The sequence below is a fragment of the Festucalex cinctus genome, chromosome 2 (genome assembly GCF_051991245.1).
Source record: "Festucalex cinctus isolate MCC-2025b chromosome 2, RoL_Fcin_1.0, whole genome shotgun sequence".
Taxonomy (NCBI): domain Eukaryota; kingdom Metazoa; phylum Chordata; class Actinopteri; order Syngnathiformes; family Syngnathidae; genus Festucalex; species Festucalex cinctus.
The window spans coordinates 19794016-19814966 of record NC_135412.1 but is presented as its reverse complement, the minus strand read 5'-3'; the positions used below and the strand labels follow the sequence as shown (position 1 = coordinate 19814966).

The 20951-nt window shown below is 40.2% G+C and overlaps 2 protein-coding genes across 2 annotated transcripts in view; one reads left to right on the top strand and one right to left on the bottom strand.

Annotated features, from left to right (window-relative positions):
* LOC144014067 (uncharacterized) overlaps positions 1 to 20951 on the bottom strand; it is a 491860-nt gene that overhangs the window by 424203 nt on the left and 46706 nt on the right. The gene's annotated exons all lie outside the window — the stretch shown is intronic.
* Positions 286 to 20465, top strand: atp6ap1lb (ATPase H+ transporting accessory protein 1 like b). Its single transcript, XM_077513541.1, has 7 exons — positions 286 to 517; positions 11282 to 11319; positions 11824 to 11906; positions 14212 to 14450; positions 14952 to 15002; positions 16071 to 16314; positions 18526 to 20465. Exons 1-7 carry the CDS (start codon positions 384 to 386, stop codon positions 18760 to 18762), a joined length of 1026 nt encoding a protein of 341 aa, XP_077369667.1. The 5' UTR covers positions 286 to 383; the 3' UTR covers positions 18763 to 20465.

The following is a 20951-nucleotide window of genomic DNA, read 5'->3' as shown; positions in this document are numbered from 1 at the left end:
GTGCTTGCTTTTGTGACTGTGCGCAAACGTGAGCATGACATTGGAGACGGCAAAGGTATGACGGGATGTGAAATACAGCGAGACATTTCCTATATGTGGGACTGGCCTGCAGCTACCTGTGTATATGCCGGAGGCAGAGTGGATGGAGAGCACAGGAGTGGATGTGGGAGGGTGAGCAGCGTGAAACAAGCAGAGGAGGAGGAGGAGGAGGAGGAGGGGGGCGTCGGGTGCAGCGGGGGGGACTGTGACGCACGCCGATGCTCTGCGCTCGCCGCTGATTGGCCGCGGCGAGTGCCTCTCACAAGAGCTGGGAACCAGGCGCCGCTCGGAGAGCAGATTATGAAGCGGCGCTCCAGCAGCGGCAGTCTCCTCTCATTGTCTCAATGGCTGCACACGCATTCCTCCTGTGCTCCTTCGCCTTGCTGTCTGCCCTCAGCCGGCCTGCTCTGACTCTGGACGAGGAAGAGCTGCAGCCGGGACTCACCTACGATGAAGTGCCTGAAATCTTGGACAGAAGGTAAAGACATCCTCCCTCTCCATCGCTATGTGTTGAGGTTCATTCTTTCCTTTGTATTCCTCCCCATTGTCTTGCCTCTACATCTCACCTTGGCGGTGTCATAAATGGTGAAGGCTGCCTGTGTTTACAGAGGGGCTGCAATGCAAGCCTTTGTTTGCCTCAGTGTTGGGGACTGCATCAGACGCCACTCATCGATCACAGATGAGGCGCCGTCTATGTAGAATAGTCCCAAACGAAAATGAGGGTGGAGAGAGGTTAGCGAGGACATACAAAGGGAGGAGAGTGGGACATGGGCAGAAGGTAAACAAGGATGGGACAGGGAGGAGTGGATGCATCAGGGGTGGTCTGCTGGAGTCAATTTACTGATGCAGTCATTGAGAGAGCGGGAGGGAGGAGGGGCAGTGGAGGTGGAGGGGCTGACAGAGAGGGGGGGATTGGGGAAGGGAATTGCAGCCAGACATGTCTGCATGTTGCAGTCCTGCAGGTCAAATTTGGATCAAACATTCAGGGGCCAATGCACGGGGCACTTGCAACAGTGTTACGAGGTCGAGACTGAGCCGGCAGCTATGGGCCGCGCTTGCTCACAGTCATCACACAAACGACCAATAGTATTGAACCATGGAAACTATGTCATGCTATGTGTGATGGCTGACAACAACTCTGTGGCACAAATTCTTCAAGCTGAATGAACAAATGATACGGTTGCATTCACCAGTAAAAGGCAGATATGGACAGATACATCATAAACAAAGGGGCACAATAGGTCGCGGCCTGCTGTATCTGATCTGTAGAGACTTGATCTTTAGAACTGGAGGGTCACGCTCCAAGTCCCCCTGCGGACCAAAAAAATAAATGAAAATACTTGCCGAGAGGCAGGCTTCAAGTTGCTTTTGCTAGTGTACACTGTCACACAGCAAGGAAGCTTATAATTATCAACAAAAAATGCAAGCATAGATAGCATCTAAACCATTGGTTCTTAAACTTGTTGGAGGTACCGAACCCCACCAGTTTCTTATGTACATTCACCAAACCCTTCTTTATTGAAAAATAAAATGTTTGTTTTTCATATACGGCCTATAGTTGTAGGGTTTATTGGTGAGCAAAATGAAGAGGGACAGTAGCTTTTTCATCAAATCTGGCTCTCTTCACCTTGAATTCAGCAAGCGTTGTGTTGTTGTATCTCCTTGCAGCTTAAACAAGTGTTCCTCTAGTTTTGCTAGATTGCAAATGTAGTTCATGCTGTTAGGACGTTCTCTTGCATCTCTCAACCCAACTTTATTCACAGAGCACTTTCAAACAAACAGTGCTGTTTTCTTAACTCATTCACTACCAGCCATCTTCACTGAAGTAATCCCCTTCTCTCCCGGCTATTTTACTCAATTTTGACTGATTTTGCAATGTCACAGAATATTCTGTTCTATTGCTATCAAAACATGTAATCTACCAAAAGAAAGATTTTCATTCATCTTCATTCATTAGGAAAAAAGGATATTTGTATCTGTTTCCGTTTTGCAGCATTTAGCATTAGAATATAGCTAAGATTAATCATTATTCACAAACCTGTTAAAAACACTGGGAAAAGGAGCTTGTTGCAATATGGCCCTGGCTGATCTCTTATACTCAGATGCCACCTGCTGGCCTTTTTTGTTGTTGTAATAACTAGCATTGCTTTAAGCGACCGCTATTAAAAACGTATTTATACGTTTTTGGGTTTGAATGAGTTAAGATGGAACCCAGGGGCAGCAGATACAATAAAAACAGCAGAGGCACTAGAAGTGAACCTTGTGGAACACCATATGTGCCGTTGAACATGTGAATTCTTATACGGGAAAGTCGACGAGTCATGAATCATATGAGTCAGGTGCGTGTCTTGACCAACACTGAAGCCGCGGGGTTCGATCAAACCCCAGGTTCACAACCATTGACCTAAATGCATTTACAAGCACAACAGCAAAAGTACTGAAAGAACAGACATTGACATGATTTAAACATGTTAACGTAAGACTTTAAAAGTAAATAAATAAATGTAGGCTTCTAAAAACAGTAAAAGGAAAAAAGATTTAAAAATACCTTTAATTAAAGGTATTGGAGGAAAAAAGCTTTTTAAAAAACAAAAAAAAACAAAAAAAAACGTACAAACAAACAAACAAAACAAAACCTGGATTTAAAAGCATTTATTTACTAGATTCACCTCTATTGGCAGTTTATTCCATTTGCGTGCAGCACACAGCTAAATGCAGCTTCACCATGTTTGCTTTTACTAATTGACCTGAGTCTGCAGACCTCAGACCCCTACTGTACGCTCGTGTGGGATGAATTCCATTTCAATGCTTTATTTACAATCTCCATGCTGCTTATTTGTCAACTGTTGCGGCTCAGAAGAAACAAGCGGTATTGGAAATGAATGGATGGGTATGGCCTTAATTTACAAATGTGGAAATAAGTTTTGTTTTTGTTTTGTTTTTCCCCATTTTGGGCCTCATCGTAATAATGTCCCTATAGTAGTGATGATAATCATGATTCCAGAATTGCTCCTTTTGAAAGATTATGAAAAAATGACATCAATTCTACAATATTTACCTCATAGTGAAAGCAGCGACAGGACAATACACACTTAAAGTGCTATTCTGTTACAGCATGGTTCCGAAATGATTTTTTTATGGCATTGCTCGAATTATATTTCCATCTAACAGCCATCTGCTACATTGCTTTCATGTGTAGGTTAGTCTGAAGTTTGATCCCATTTGTCCAGGATCAAACTTTGTACAGAACCTTAGTCATGTGACAGCTCGCTGTCGGGTCCCCAAGTTGCAGCATCATTTTCAGCACTGACACACTCACTGTGTTGTTATGTAAGGGCAGCCTTGTACGCCTCGCTTTTTTCTAAAAATTCCCAAATGGCATCTGATTGGCTGAAAGAGAAACATGCTTCAGAAGTGATTGGTGCAAACCAAATTACAATATTTTGTGTAAAATGCCTCTTTAATTTACCAACCAATATACTGTTATTGCTAAAGTAGTCAATCTACTACATTCATAGTTGTACAAAAAGTCAAAGATATGGGAGATTAAAACTGGTGGAGCATACAGATGCAAATTTTTCATTTTTCAAAAATAATTCTGTATGTTAAGAATGACAAAAGTAATAAAATGTTAAACATTTTATACAGATTTTGAGCGCTACTTCCCGTATTAAAAAAAAATAAAAAAATGCTGCTTTCATTTTCATAACAATTCTACTAAAGTATAAAGTGTACCTAAACAAAATGTGGTTAACGACTAATAATGTTGGATCCATTGCATTTCTCGGGCATGTTGGAATGTCCTCATTTTCTTGAATTACAAGCCAATTATATGATAGCAATCCCAGAGGAAACTGAACATCCAAACGACTTTTGTGTGACATCTGACCTGCAAATGTGAGACTTCCTGTCGCGTGCCCTTGTTGCTAAGGAGGTCAACAAAGTGGCGCTGCGTCAAGATTAAGTGTTAAGCCATATTTTGCTGTCTTGTCAGATTGTGGGGAAGGGGGGTGGCAGTGTCAACATGTGCTTAAGTGTATCCTTGAAATGATCCTTTCAAACACTGGCACACTGACCTAAATATAGAAACAGATTATATGTGCAAAATCTTGGATTTGCAGCAGATCAGAAAGTAATCAGTGGAAACTTGAGAGTCAAAAGAGCAACATTTAATCGTTGAAATAATCTGTCAGTCATAAATTTCTTATTCTATTGATCGAGAAACGGAGTCATGAGTTTAGTGGCAAAATCTCATGTGATCTTTAAAGCATATGAAGGTCATCAGTTTCTACATTTGAGCAGCAGTTAAATTAGAAGCCGTACTCCCAAATTGCCACGAAAACGGCAACAGCAACGGACAACGCCTCACCTTAATCTGCCCTAATAAATCTATTCATAGGCCTGTCTGCACCTGCAGTGTGGGATTAAGACTTGTTTTCTGTCACCAATTATTTATTCCGAATGATGCTGGTTCATATAGGCCAAGAAAGAAACCATTCCATTTTGGGATAAAGGTATATGAATCCAGGGATTAGTTTTCCTTATTCTGAAGATGTTGCATATATATTTTGATAGGAAAAATAGGAAGTTTGTTAGGAGGAATGTTAGAACGTTTGTTATAATGATCTAAATTGTGATTATTTATTTATTTATTTATTTATTTTACCTTGGCAGAGATCTAGTTGTTTATTAGAATTGAAGTGTTTTGGTGAGCTACATGAGCCTTGTATATATTATTAATAATGAATTACAGCAGTGTTTCTCAATTCTGGTCCTCATTATTGGATGGATGGATGGATGGATGGATATATAGATAGATAGATAGATGGATGGATGGATGGAAAACATGCTCAATTTGGTATTCAGTTATCCTAACATGTATTTCTATGGAATGTTGAGTTCCAAATTCAACAGCGTGAACATGCGTCAACTCCACACAGACGGGTCAAATCATATATTACAACCCACTCAAGATGTGCTAGTCTCATGTGCTACCATGTGGGCCCCGTTTAATTTTTGTGCAGCTCATATTATGAGTGCTTATAGGACGCGTTCATGTAGTCATTTGCTTTAAAGTTGACCTATTAATATCATCTTGGTATTACATTGAACAGCATAGGAAGATGAATCAGACCCTGAGTCACAAATGATGGACAAACGATGCAGAGAACTTGATACTACCATGCGTTGTATTGCACCAAATGCAGTACTGGCACACAACTGAGATGGCATAATGTTACAGTATCTTACAATAAGACAGAATACACTTGCTAAAAATAAATCTGCTCGATTTTGATAAAACACCTATTCCTACATTTTAATGTTTAATGTCTTTATGGTGGTACTTGGAGAGCAAAATATTTTTTTTCGAGGTGTTGCGTAGTGCAAAATGTTGAAGAACCATTGCAATAGATAATTCATGGATTGTTAGAAATTTAGTCTGTTTGCCCTCTGGTCCCTATTTTTGTGACAAATCTCAGTTGCCCATCACTTGTGAAGTTTAGATTTCTATTTTTGATGATATTTGTAGTTGCTTTGTCCCTTATGATGATGATGTCAGCTACTATGCAGTTGCTATATCAGTTGTGGTGATGTGTATAGTTGTTATGCAGTTACTATCAGAGGTGGGTAGAGTAGCTAAAAATTGTACTCATGTAAGAGTAGCATTACTTCAAAAAATATTACTCAAGTAAAAGTAAAAAGTAGTCATAAAAAAGTATTCGCTGAAAAGAATACTCAAGTACTGAGTAACTGCTTGAACATGAAGTCTGATTTATTTTAAAACAATGTCATCAGAGAGATAAAAACAAAATTATGTGCAAATGGTGGCATCTTTAAATCATTAAAAATAATAACCTTTTCAGCTCGAACAACCAGTGCAAGCAGACATGTTAGCCCAAGCATGTACAATCCATCCATCCATCCATCCATCCATCCATCCATCCATCCATCCATCCATCCATCCATCCATCCATCCATTTTCAATGGACAATTGGAGTGCCCAATTAACTCGCCATGCATGATCCATTCACAAATTGTGGCATAACTCGCTCGGTGCTCACGACTACAGGTGGCAGTTTCTTTAAGCGAAATCACCAAGACATCTCGTCTTTCAGCTGACTCTTTCTGGTTCGGATCATGCCTGCTAGTCCTCAACCAGGGCTGCATTTCCTTTACATAAACACAGTCGGTCAAGTGGCGCGCCTACATGAAAATGCGGTAAATCTAATGTATGAATAGAGCGGCAGGTAACCACCCGAGTGTAGCCCAAGATAATGGAGTAAGAGTACATCTACGCAAGTTCAAAAAGTTACTCAAGTAAATGTAACAACTGTGTCCTTATGATGATGATGATGTATTTGTTACTCTTATTTCATAGTTGATATGCAGTTGCTATGTCACTTATTATGATGATGAAATCAATGCAGTTGCTATGGTACTGTGTAAGCCACTCTGAAGTTGACGAGTCACACTTGGTTTGTCATATAGGCCTTTTTCTGTCATATAGAATTTTACATTGTCCTTGCGAGACTTACTGAATGGCACTTTCATCAGTGTGTCGAGGTTCCTTAGCTGAGGTTTCTCTCAGCGCGTCATAAATTTCTGCTCAAATATAAAGAGCAACAACATCAACGTTTATGTGACAGATATGTACAGCATCCCCATGACATCAGGTGGCACACTGGCGGGCGTGTTCAAATTTCAGAGACATCAAGAGGGAGTTGAGGTGAGGCAAAGCCAAATGGGTGGTGTCCATTATATAAAAGGGCATGTTCAGCACTTAGGCGCCGTGTGACAGGCTCAGCCAATGACGCGGCCGCAGCAGTCCTGGGTTGCTGACCTCGCAAAACTGGCACAAGAACAAACGTTTTCAAACAAAGTGTTTTCGCCAGCACTTGGGCACTTCTCTGTTCCCCTTCGGCCAGCTAAGGCCTGGCTAGGTGTGACGGATGGAGAGAGCTATGTTTTATTTCATTTTCCTTCTTCTCTCCCCCCCCCCACCCCCTTCTTTCTCTCTCTGTAGCTATTATTTGACTGAGACGAGCTACTCCAATCCGCAGCTAAGCCATCATCAAGCCCTTAGCTTGGCAAGGTTCAGCCTGTTTTTCTTCAAAGTGGGAACCGACAGTACCTGATTTAGTGAAGTTGAGGCTGACTTGAACAAACAATATTTTGACTGCATTTTTACACCAGTTTTAGCAACTAGCATTAATAATCAATTTTCCCAGTCAAAATATAGGAGCTACATTTTTGATAGTAAGTTCTCATTTTGAATCAGTTTAGCAGCAGCAGAAATGCAGGTTAGCATGTTTGGATGTCTATTTTATTCGTTTGACCTTATTTCAAGGTATCAGTCATGATGGCAGCCAATAACCAGTAAGGTGGCTCTTTTGCGATCAGGAAGTAGAAATTGGAATTAGAAAAATAGAAAATTGCCATTAATTTAATGCAATTGTAAGCGGAAATGCTATGTTTGTATTGAATTGTGAGTCAACTGCTTCGGGAGTTAATGGCAAACTATCATTGGGGCTTGAGAAGAAGCTTTGGGGAGTGAAGGGACATGACATGGCCATATATGCACTGGCAACGTTTTGTTTGTCTTCCCGTTTATTGTTTGAAATGGTCATCTTGCATTCGTACCGTCCAATACTGCAGAATGTGACTTCAAATTAATCTTGGTTAATCTGTTCATTTTGCTCGTGGCCGTTGTCTCTCCGCGGTCAGACTCCAGTCGACCTGGCCTGCGTTCACCACTAATCCTAATCCACCTGGCACCCAGAACATTGCCCAGGTGGGAACTGCACCAAATGGGCGGATACCTGTCCCAGACCGTTGAGACTTACATAAATACATTTGGCAACATGCAGTACCGTTTGCAATTCTTTTAGTAGGGCAGCCTCGGTTGGGATATTTTTGCAAAAGCACAAAGCTTGAAATCTCCCAATTGCTTGTGGAAAATGTGTTACGGTTAGATGTTTGGCAATAAATTTAAAACTAGGGGTGTCAGACGATTAAAAATGTTAATCGTAATTAATCACATGACTTCCATAGTTAACTCACGGTTAATCACAAATTTGATATCTGTTTTAAATGTACAATAATTCCCTCCCCCCCTCAAATTTTCATACTCTTGTTGACATAAAAGTGGGGGGGAAAAATGTTAAACTAATAGAAATATGGCTGCATCTTTTAGTCACTGATATAGTAATTCATAAAATTGAGTTAAAATTAAAAAGATGCACTAAAAAAACAAGTGTGATATTGATTTGGGTTGTCATTATTCTGCCACTAGATAGCATAATTGCATTTCTAAGACATTGGTGACAGCTTGGTGCATTTTTATTTTCAAATTAACGCTATCTAATCTTTAACATGAAATAATTTGTGAAATTCTGCACATTTTTAAAATTGTAAAAGACAACTTGACCCTGCAGTCTCCGCTTTATTATTAGATTTATTACTGTGCAATTTTGATGTGAATTTGTCAGCTGTGTTGCGACTAGAATTCCCCCTGTACTGGCATTCCAAATAAGGCGTGGTCAATTGGTCATTAATCGTGTTTTAAAAAAATAATGCAGTTAAAGGAACTTTAACTCAAAATTAACACATTAATTTTGACACCCCTATTTAAAACAAAACCGAAAAACAGTAACACCATACCTTGCATGACACATCATGTTTTGGAGCTGTATGTCCGCAGCTGGAATTGGGGCCTTCGTCAAGGAAGAGAGAATTATCAACAGTTCGAAATGGCAATGTTGGCACAAAAAAAGTCAGGCTTCTGGAGGGGAAAAGAAGAAAAAAAGTACTACTGTTATGCAAAGAAAATGAATAAAAGTGTCATCAAATAACATATGCAATGTTGCAAATGAAATAATTCAGCCCAATCCTTTTTATCTGTTCTACAGTTAAATTCTAACACTACCTATGCCCGAAGCGCAACACTAATTCTGAGTCAACTGTGTCTGAGCCATTGTGCACAGCACTTGGATGCAAAAGCTAGAAAAGGGGAAAAACAAAAAAAAAAAAAAAAAAAACACCTTTGGGCAAAACCTACCAACTAAAAAATGGGCTGAACATCTCACTGACATCAAACAATTTTCTTCTCCGTGAATGTGGCCAAAATCGGCCCAGCTGCTTCAAATCCTCAGCTTGACTGCCTCACAGCAATGCATGAATGGCGAAAACTAAGGCTGCAACTTTCACAAAAATATATATTTTCGTTCCCATCGTATAAGTAAAAAAACAACAACAAAAAACAAAAACAGGACATTAATTTAAATTGACAGTGCACAAAATGCACATACAAAGTGATTTGGATTCAGTTAGACTATAACATGTTAGAAAATAGGCAACACTGTTTTTTCTAAGTGAAATCAGATCAGTTTGCAAATATTCCTATTTTGATCAAACAGAAAGATAATCCATCTTTTTTCATGGAGGTCTACAGAAAGCTGAGGATATTTACTGTTGAGAGGCTGAACATTTGGACATTTTCAAGCAAAATGAGATCTCTAAATGATTAATTGATAAAAAAACAGGTGTTAATTTGATAATCGATTTGTTGTTGATTACACAATTGTTGCACCTCCTATATAGTTAAACCAAACATAATAAACCATGAATGACTTTTGATAGCTTGAACTTGACATGACTATTTAATCCATCATGTATCGATTCCAGTATGGTGTCTCATTTCATCTCACAGAATTTATGCACAATGTTAGCTGTCATTAGGAGACATACAAAAACTCAACTGGAAAAGAAGTGTGAGACTGACACTCCCATGCTACCTGAAAAAGGTCAATTACAACAAGCTATTGTGTGGGGATTAGCGAGCATCCACCGACAGGCCAGCAAAGACCACATAGTTCAAGTAAAGCATGCAGACAAGTAGAACGGGCCCATCCAGTGCTGCCCCGTAAGCCAATTTCCACCGTGTGACGTCTTTGATTGGACGGTTAAAAGGGACAGGATTAGCTTGACTGAGGTGGCGCAGGGCTGCCCGAGAAGAGGGAGTGTGGAGCAGCTGCCGGCCTGGGGACGCACACGTGAAGGAAACGCGTGTCCGCTGTGCCCCTGCAGCAGGATATGGGTCAGTACCACATCAGTTAATTAGCGGTCCACCAGAGACTCGAATGCTTCCATGCAAAGCAATATTGACTAGCCGAAAGAAAGGGTCATATGTGAAGTCGTAATCTGACTTTATATGAACAGAAAACATAAAATGTGCTTGAGATGTTGTCAATGTGTTTGACAGGTCTTGGACTTATCTTTGTTTGCCCCAGTTACTTTTATATGAATCTTGATATTCCTGCTAAAACATGTAAACATGATGGATATGTACGTGCACGGACATTAATGGTGGCAAATGCTCAAGTTACTATGCAGTTGCTATGTCCCTTGTGATGAAATTTGTAGTTGCCATGTCCCTAATGATGATGATGATGATAATGTATTTGTCTTATTTTGTCTAGTCACTCTTAATTTGTATGCAGTTGCTATGTCCCTTTGAAAATATAAGAAAAGATGATTTACCTTTATGATCATATCAGTTGCTATGCAGTTCCTATCGTACTGTGTTAGACGGTCTGTCTGTCTAGTGACTTATTTTTTGCCAAATAGGCCTTTTTTCTGTCATATAGAGTTGTGCATTGCCCTAGTGAGTTACTGAATGACATTTTTGTCAGTACTCAAGGTTTCTCCATCAAGTGTTTTCTTCGATACCCTCTGAATCCAGCCCTGCTTTCTGTTGTTACTTTGTAATGTTGTATATAAAGAGTCTTTGTTTCCCAACTCCTGAATGTGAAAAATTAAGTATTAATTTCTATTAACACAATCAACACAGCCAGTAAAGCTTTCTATAAAGGAGGTGAAGGGGACAGTGGATTTCAAAAGTCTACACACCCTTGTGTGCACTGCAGATCAGCTATTGCCACAACAACACAAATAAAGTACTCATCTGATATCCAGGCACTTTTGTGGGAAATTGATGGGTATATTTTATTCTTATAAATACTGATTACAAAGGTGGGAAAAAAAAATGGTTCCACAGAGATGGCAATTTTCCCACCCAGGGCAAAATGGCTGGTGCTGAAGCACAACTAAGGGGCTATCTGTGCACGAGCCTGATTACGGAGCATCATTATCAATTCAATTCCAATTTCAATCTTCATTGTATCATTTCCTGTGTGCTCAGAATCTCATGTTGTCTTGTCTTTTTTTTTCTTTTTCTCCACAGCAGAGAGAACCCCAAACAAGCCACAAGAGTCACATCAAGTAAGTGAGTGACAAACGTGGCGTGATGGACGGCCTGATTCAATCAAGCTGGCCATGCTGACAAATGCATTTTGCTCCAAACACACATCTTTGCTTCACTGTAATGCAAACCCAAGTGGGATCCGTGTTGTTTTATGCACTCCAATTCTGGCGGATACGTGCTTATATTTAGATGGTTTGACAAAAAAGACAGATAAACACTGCTCCAATTTAGATGATGCAACCCAATGTGGATGTTTGTAAATAATGGTGTTACTGAAAAAAAACAAACCAACGCTGATGAGTCACAGGGATGACGCAAAACAACTGGAAATAGAGAGCCGCTCGAGCGCGGAGGTGTAGGCAGGATCTATTTGTGCATCTGTGTCAGTCGCATGCGTGTGTGTTTGTGAGAAAGGGGGCTGAACTGAACTTTTATGATGACGTTGCAATCTGCACAGCAGCGTCGGGATCAGCTTAATGTGTATGATGATGTAACCTTTTCCCTGCCAAATGTGTTTTCAGGTCAGGATGGAGAGTATGGCTTAGAAAGCGAAGAGGTTTTTTTGACGCCTGAAGATGAAAACCCACTCAGAAGAATCCTGCAGGTACGCACGCACGCCATTTGTGCCTCTCGCTTGCTGGCTCTCTCACATTGTGTCATCATCGTTTTGGTATGCGCATGAAACCAAACTCTGCCACTGTGCGTGACTTTGGATGCGAGAATATTCTTTGGTGTCACATTCACCAGAGGAACATCTTTGCATGCCACACACACACACCGCACCATCCTGAATGACGCATCTGTGGCCATATGGTACTGATGCAGTGCTTAAAGCTGTTTTACATAGATTAAAGGATCATATGGAGTTTCTGCTTCTTTTCAAATTATGCATTCACAAAGGTGACTATTCCAGGCATGAAAAAGCAACATAGACCATATGACTACCCTTCGTGACCCTTTAATTCATAAATGATGACAGAAAAGTCACTCATAGTAAATATCTTGTCAAAGAGTGCTGAATTAGCACAAATGCCTTCCATTGTGATGTAGACTCGGAGCAAAGAGATTAAAACGATGGAGGAGCTCCTGGTGTACAGGACTGTCTCAGAAAATTGGAATATTGTGATAAAGTCCATTATTTTCTGTAAGGCAATTAAAGAAGCAAAAATGCCATACATTCTGTATTCATTATAAATCAACTGAAATATTGCAAGCCTTTTATTATTTTAATATTGCTGATTATGGCTTACAGCTTAAGAAAACTCAAATATCCTATCTCAAAATATTAGAATATTTCTTCAGACCAAGTAAAAAAAAAAAAAAAAAAACATAATCAGCAATATTAAAACAATAAAAGGCTTGCAATATTTCAGTTGATTTGTAATAAAACAAGAAAGTATGGCATTTTTGCTTATTTAATTGCATTACAGAAAATAATGGACTGTATCACAATATTCAAATTTTCTGAGACTGCCCTGTATAGGCTGCTGCACTGTACATCATGTTTTCAAAACAGCACACATCTTCGAATCATCGAATCCAACCATATCTGCATCAGTCTCACCTTGCGGTTGCAATTTCAACTATGTGAAGCACCTGTTGAAATCTAACAGTCAATTAACTACAAGCTTTTTAGAGCTAGGGTGACAATTACTAAAATCTCAAAGGATTAATTGGACTTAATGGAAATGCAAATTGTAATCCCCCCCCCCCCCCCCCCCAAAAAAAAACAAAGACTTGTTTTGATTAATTCAATCAACTAGTTTAAGTATACCAGTCAACCAATTTTCTCCAAATGAGTAAAAGTTCTATCAAGTTGTATTGTGCTTGTTCAGCCCAAGAAGGATGCGGTTACTGTCGCCCTCTAGTGGAAAAAGTGTAGTGGGAGCGCATTTCTGCTTGTTATTTTCAAGGGCTACAATATTTTACGAGGCATAATGTGTTTCATCTTGATTCTTGAGACTAGACTATTACACCCTTCTTCAGAAACTAAATATTATTTAATTCGGCAAATCTTTCAATAGGGATACAGTTTAAATCATGTATGAAAAATGCATTTCTCCTTTTTAATGAATAAATAAAACACAGTAACAACCATATTGCATAAGTCAGTCAACATCACTGACACTTATGTTGCAGTGGAAAAAAAAAAACATTTCTGATGCATAATGAACCTAGCAAAGGACTACATTTATGAAGAAGATTTTTGCCAATTTGCCACTCTTTTTGTCCATTTTACACAACTGTACTTTGTACTGGTGCTGGGCATACTGGCAAAAAATAAATGAGCAAATCGCTAATTAGATATCAAGTCACAAAGGATGACCAACCAGGATAAAAGTAAACAGAGCTTCAGTTACTGGGATTAATTTCTGACTGATATAACTTTATTTCTATCATGACCAAAGTCATCGAATAAAATAAACAATATATCTGTTAACAATAATAAATGTTTTAATGTATGCAGATTGCTACAGATGTTTTCTAGTGGAACTTGGCTTGTTCTGACCATCCAATCAGAGGACGCAAAACTAATGATGTTATCATTGGCCACCTAGCTGGCTCTGGGATGGTGATTTGAATTCTGATTCGCACTCCCATTGCTGATTTAGTTGAAGTTGCATTGGCTAGCACAGATTCTGATTCTGTCCTGGGCAGATTACATTGACATGGTAGCACATAGAGGCTGAAGTCTGACTGGACCAAAAAAAAAAATAATAATAAAAAAAATAAAAAATAAAAATAAAAATAAATAAATAAATAAATAATAATAATAATAATAATAATAATAATAATAATAATAATAATAAACAAAATAAAATCCAACATACAACCAGCAGGGCAGCCAAGACAAATACTATGAAATAAAAAGAGACTTCTAAGGCATTATTTCTTCTTTCTTGTCCCAGCCTTTCACTTGGCATCATGCAGCGATGTCTCACAGCAAACGGAAGCTACTCCAGTCGCTCATGGGCCCGTACGGCCCGCTGAGTGTGTCCTACAACGGGAAGACGTGCATCCTTTTCAAGGCAAAGCGCCTGGCCATCCGCTACAGGAATCACACCTTCATTGATCTAACTGAGCGAGTGTTCAACGCCAACTCACCTGTGGAAACCAAAGGCTCTGTCTGCACCAAGGAGAAGGCCACGTAAGTATCCACAACGCAAGAGGGGCAGACGGTAGACATGTGGTTAAAGGTTACTTTTAACTAGATTAAAAAAATGTATTTTATTGTTGAGATATGCATGTACAATGAGATTAATAGCAGCTCCTTCTCCAGTGCAAACAAGTGTATACAATATAAAATACAATGCAACAAAGGATAAATAAAAATGCAAGAAGATGAAGAATCAAAATGTTGGCTTAGTATTAGTATTGCACAGTATATGGATATTGCGCAGTGTTTCAAACAGATTGGATGTTGCACAGAAAGTGGATAAAGGAAGCAGGGTTTAAAGTCGTGGGTTAATCTTTGGGGTCAGTGCATGTATGAGTTTAGGGTGGTCATGGCTGGCAGGAAAAAATGTACTTGGTTCTGTTTCATCCTTGCTCTGATACAGCTGTAGCGCCTCCCTGAGGTGAGAGCTTTCCTTGATAATGTTGCTTGGCTATAAAACTGAATTAACATTTGATTGTTGTTCTTCTACAGGCTTTCATTAAAGTTTGGTGATGTGGAAGACTTGCGAGGTCTAGTAATCAGGTACATTTTTATTTTTATTTTATTTTTTATTCAACTTTTACTCCCTTGAAGTGAATTTATCATCATAAATTTAGAAATGACAATTGTAAATACAGCAAATACTACATAAGAACCATATTGTTTGTGATATATTTTTTGATTGTGTGTAGGCTGAGGCCTTATTCTACACCTTCACCATAATAAAATTCATATAACATGAGTCAGTAAACATTTGCAGTGGAAAACTATTTCTGATGCATAATAAATTATTTTATTCCTCACACTTTTTGACATGCTACTTCTTCCACATTTTATGACCAATTCTCACCATTCTAACTTCATTATGTTGCAAAAATTCACACCAGGTGTGCTTCTACTTTCCTCATTCCAAATATTCAGTTATACCACAATTCCATGTTTATTTCATCCAAAAATTCCCCATTCATTTCCAATAGGACGTTCAACAATTCACTCCTAATTGAAATTCTAAATGTTGAGCTCCTTCAATTCACCTTGGGAACAATTTACAATATATTCCTCAATTCCCACATAGCAAAAAAATCCACATATAACATATTCCTCACTCATTTCCGAGGAGGAGGTTCGGGTTAGGGCTTCATTCTGATTCATTCAAAATGTTCAGCTTACTCAAGCACCTTGCTGTTCAATCTGATGTATTTCACCCACTCAAAACCTTTCCACAAAGCTGCTGTTCTACATTTTTGACCCCCAAATGTCCCTTCAGTTCCAATGTGGCACAATCAACAATGTTGACGGTCCTGGGATCAGCATAGGTCAGCAGTCAATATCAGGGCATTTTCAGTATAGACAAATATACAGTACATTCAAACTCATATGCACACCTATGGATGACTTAGAGTCTTCAATGAACCTACTGGGAGAACTTATAAACTCAAGGCAGGAATGCTTGAGTCCAAATTCCATGGCATTGCCATTAATGGAGCATGTTTCCTACTAATAACTTTTAATGGCGTCACACGAGTCTAGCAGAATCTTAAACAAAACTGAGTTTAGTTTCTGAAATATATCTTTTTTTTTTTTTTACTGTACGTATGCCTTCTTACTCAGGCTTCAGATGTCAAATACCTTCTACGAGGCAGCAGGCCAAAACTGGTTCACCCTGGACAGTGTGCACATCCACTACAACTGGACTCAGGAGGCCACGTTCAACGCCAGCGAGGTCTACGCTCCGGCCACGTCGTCCTACCACTGCCAGCACGTCAGCAGTCTACACAAATATGACACTCTACTGGTGCCCAGCTCCCACACGGACACGTCCGCCAACTGGCACATCACTTTCACCGATTTCCAGGTACAATCTCATAAGGGGGCGCAGGTGTTGTCATCTCAGGCTACCACCAGTGTCTGCCAATGATAACAATTAGTTTCTCACCTACCGTACTTAGAAAAGCGGAGTCTGTTCTCGCCGATCCTGACAGCGATACTTGTGTTGAGAAAAATTAAATAAGAGAAGCTTTTACAAATTACAGAAAAGTCAGCATTTTCGACTATTGCCTTATTGAATGATTATTATAAATATCTTTAATCTACAACAGGGGTCACCAACATTTTTTAAGCTGGGGGCTAGCAAATTTGCTCAAATTAATAATGCAAGTGTGATTTAAAGTGAATTAAAAAAAAAGACATTTGATACAGGTTACAGTTTTTTTGGAACAACACACAAGAAAAAACATTGCGCTGTACTGAGAAGAGTCCCATGGGTTACTCAAGTGGTTCTTAGGTGCTACCTGGTGCCTGCTGGGACCACGTTGGTGACATCTGATCTACAGTATCTCACAAAAGTATACAACCCGCACATTTCTACATATATTTAATTGAATCTTTTCATGGAACTGAAGAAATGACATCTCATTTCATAGTCAGTGTACAGCTTATTGTCAGGTTTTGAGGTGTGGTTGTGGATCCACAGACAGAGAAGCAGGGCAAGGAGGCAGACGTGACGTAAAATGGAAATTTAATTAAGCCAAAACAAAAACAAACTCCAAAACGTAAGCAAAGAAAGATATAGGGGAAACAAGGCGAAAAAAAAACGAAAAAAAATAATAATAATAAAAAAACGGCAGCATAACGGGATGAAAACAACAATTAATCACCACAAACCGACCGAACACAGGAGACTAAATACACACACTAATTGACACGAGACACAGCTGGGCAAGAAACAAGTGGCAGAGGGCGCTGATTGGTTGACACATGAGGAACGGCAGGCAAACAAACACAGGTGGACATGGCAATGCGTAACAAGACTAGGGGGACACACAAGGACAACAACGCAAAACACAGATCATGACTAAACTTAAAGAAACATGAGGACAAAATCATGACTCGGGTCATGCATGGGTAATGTTTGGGTCTTGACTCATGACTGGGTCACACCAGGGTTAAGTTTGGGTCATGACCGAGAGGTCAAGTGTCTGTGTTGTACTGATGAAATAAGTGTTTTGAACTGATGTAACCGGCATCGAGTTTCAACTGGTTTTAGGCTATATGATGCCATGTGATGTCAGGAAATATGTGATGTCAAGAATCCTTAATCTCTTTACTGGGTAAACAGCCAATCAGATAATTCCATGTCAGTACTGGTACCCACATGTCTAGCTACAACCAATGAGATCGATTCACGGTCTATTTAAGCCAAACTGAGAAGTGTGTGTTTGTCGGACTATTACCTACTGTTCCTCTGTGCATCTCTGCAGCCCAAGGGGGCTTGGCGTCTCGTGATTCTCGATGCATTCTCGTTGTTTTTTGTTTAGTCAAGTTGTGTGAAAAAAGAGTTAAAATCTTATTTGTGTCTGTGCTTTTGAGATCCAACCCCAGCACATGACATAAACTAAACCAAAATTAAACCTAAGTCATGACAAATGTCACACAATCAACCCAAACCCAACCCAAACCATGACACTTATATAGCAGTGTAAATTTATTGTTCACTCAAAATAATAGTCATCAATAGCTAAACTCATGGCAACAAAGTGAGTACACCCTAAAGTGAAAATTCCCAGTGTCAATCTTTTGAGGGAACAAATTTGTTTTGTTAGCTGTACACTTACTCCTTTTCATTGTCTCAAAGTGTCATTTCTTCAGTGCTGTCCCATGAAAAGTGCTGTCTCAATTTCTGCAGAAATGTGGTTGGGATATAGTATTGTATTGTAGATTTGTGTAATTATCAATTGGAATAAATCAGCATCGTGAGCTTTAAGACTGCACCCCATCCACCAAGGAATATGAATTTACTTTGCCTCGTTAATATCATAAATAGTCATAATTCAGGAGGATTTTTTTTTTTCCCATCCAATTTTGTACTTTGGTGCATGTTAGCGTTTGCCAGCCATTTCCTTTAGTGTGCCATCAGTCTGTTATAGCGTATGTTTGGCAGTCTGTTGGCCTGTCTGTACTCAGTGTGCTCGGCCATCTGCTAGGCCGTCTCAACCTGTGTGTGCTAAACCCATCAAGAGCCACTTGTCCTCAGCCCTGATCTCATCTTTTCCCACTTCTCACTCAGATTCAAGCCTTCAACGTACAGTCGGACAAGTTTGCGTCGGCCAGCGACTGCGCCACTTTCCTGACGCCGGCCATCCTCATGGGCTTGGTGACGTCTCTGATCCTGCTGCTGGTCCTGGCCTACGCCCTGCACATGGTGGTCCACCTCAAGCACATCGACCGCTATGAGGAGCACAAGGCAACCGTCTACTTCCCCCGGAGTCCGGAGGCTGAACTGCCGGACAAGAACAGCCTGTGAGGAGAAGAGGACAAGGGGGCAGAGAAAGGAAAAGCAAGACTGCGTCAGAAAGCAAGTCACGGAAAAAAAGTATCCTCCACAGAGTATTTCTTCAACAAAATGCCTGTTCACATGAAAACCTTGTAAATCACTTGTAAGTACATGCAGGATACTCTTTCCTCGTTGACTTGTATCCTGGCATCCGTTGTCTGGATGCTCAAGCTTCTCCTGGGCCTCCAGTTCATGATCCAAATGTCAAAAGGTCAAGGACAGTCCTGGGGCCCCGAGGGGGCAACAAGCGGCCTTTACCCCAGCCAGCCATGCTGTCACTGATACAGCTGACATCAGATGCTCTCGATCAAATGTAAGTAGTACATGGGTCACCCACAAGTGTCACGTTCCAAGCTTCATCAGCGCTCATCGTCTTTCCAGCTTTCTCTAAGCTATCCTTTTGTCCTACTGCTGCAACAACTATATGCTTCAAACAGCCAGTTTTCGCACTGGGATAGTCTTGTTAGCTGCATGCCATAAAGAGCTGGTCAATCTGAGCTAGCGCAGTGTTTCATGCTAATCAGAAAGTGTTGCATGAAGTGCAGTTTTAAAATAAGCGAGTGAGGCGCAACGCAAAAGGAGCTTGAAAAGCTTCCGAGCCCGAAAAAATGGGAAAGCAAGGAAACTCGTGGTCTAGCATCTGGCTGGAGCTAACGGCCCCTGCAGAGTCTTCGATGTCTCTCACACCGTCCCTAAACAAGACTGCTGCTTGGGATTTTAACTGTGAAATGGCCTTTTACGGACCAGATGGACGAAGATGAGGGTGGGAGGGGTTCTACACACGAGCACAACATTGGTTAGTAGCAAAAGCACTAACCAGAAGACTTAAAAAAAAAAAAAAAAAAACTATCGGAAGGACAATGATGCAAAAGACTGAGGACGACGCAGGAGTGCATCTCTCCGATGAAATGGCTCTGTGAGAGTCGAGATTTTGGACAAACGCGAGGCAATGGATCCTCCAGCCAAGACGCTGGGTGTGACTGCCAAAGTGAAGCTTCAAATGTGTTGCCATAAAGTATGGTGAGTGAAATATTGTGAAAAAGAGCTAACCATTTCAGCTATGTACAAAACAAATACATGTACAGAAGTGTCCGTCTGCGGAGGTCATTTTGTTTTCTTTTCATTTTGTCTTTTTTTTTTATATATATATATACGATGTAATCATGAAAAAACTGTTACTGGTACAGGACAACAATGCTCATACTCATAAACAATCGGGATCTCTTTACAACTGCTGTTTACTTCAAATATGAGAAACATAATTACAAGACATTGTGCAACAGGATGAGGTTAGTGATATGATTAACAAATGTCTATTTGCTTTAAGGTGGGGTCTGATGAAGTCAATCTAACTGTAAATCCAAATTCCTGTCAACACTATGGTAGGCTGTCCAGCAACTGGGATTTAATGCCATTATTACGCCAGAAGCAACACTAGCAGCAGTAACAGCATCAGTAAGTCATTACCACTGATTAAAAAAATAAATAAATAAAATAAAGAGTCCGCATGACAATAAGTAGATATCTTAACATTTGATATGGCAGTTCTGTCAATCTGTAGCAGTGTCAAATGTGTTCTTTGGTCATAAGTGTATCCTACAAAGAATGAAATGGGTGCGGGTAGTTTGTCCAAGGACCAACTGATTGAACAATAAATGATATTTAAAGGAGAATGTGTGCTGTGTTGATATGTGGATGTGCACTACTAGTATTAAGATTCACTCATTTACATATGTTATATGTTTATAGCAGACGGCACGGTGTGCGAGTGGTTAGCATGTCCACCTCTCAGTTCTGAGGACTTGGGTTCGAGTCCAGGCTCCGGCCTTCCTGGGTGGAGTTTGCATGTTCTCCCTGTGCCTGTGTGGGTCCTCTTTGGGTACTCTGGTCTCCTCCCACATTCCAAAGACATGCATGGCAGGTTGATTGGGCGCTCCGAATTGTCCCTAGGTGTGCTTGTGAGTGTGGATGGTTGTTCGTTTCTGTGTGCCCTGCGATTGGCTGGCAACCAGTCCAGGGTGTACCCCGCCTACTGCCCAGAGCCAGCTGAGATAGGCTCCAGCACCCCCGTGACCCTTGTGAGAAATAAGCGGTCAAGAAAATGGATGGATGGATGGATGGATTTGACTAACCCAAATGAAAAACTGAAATGTAATGTC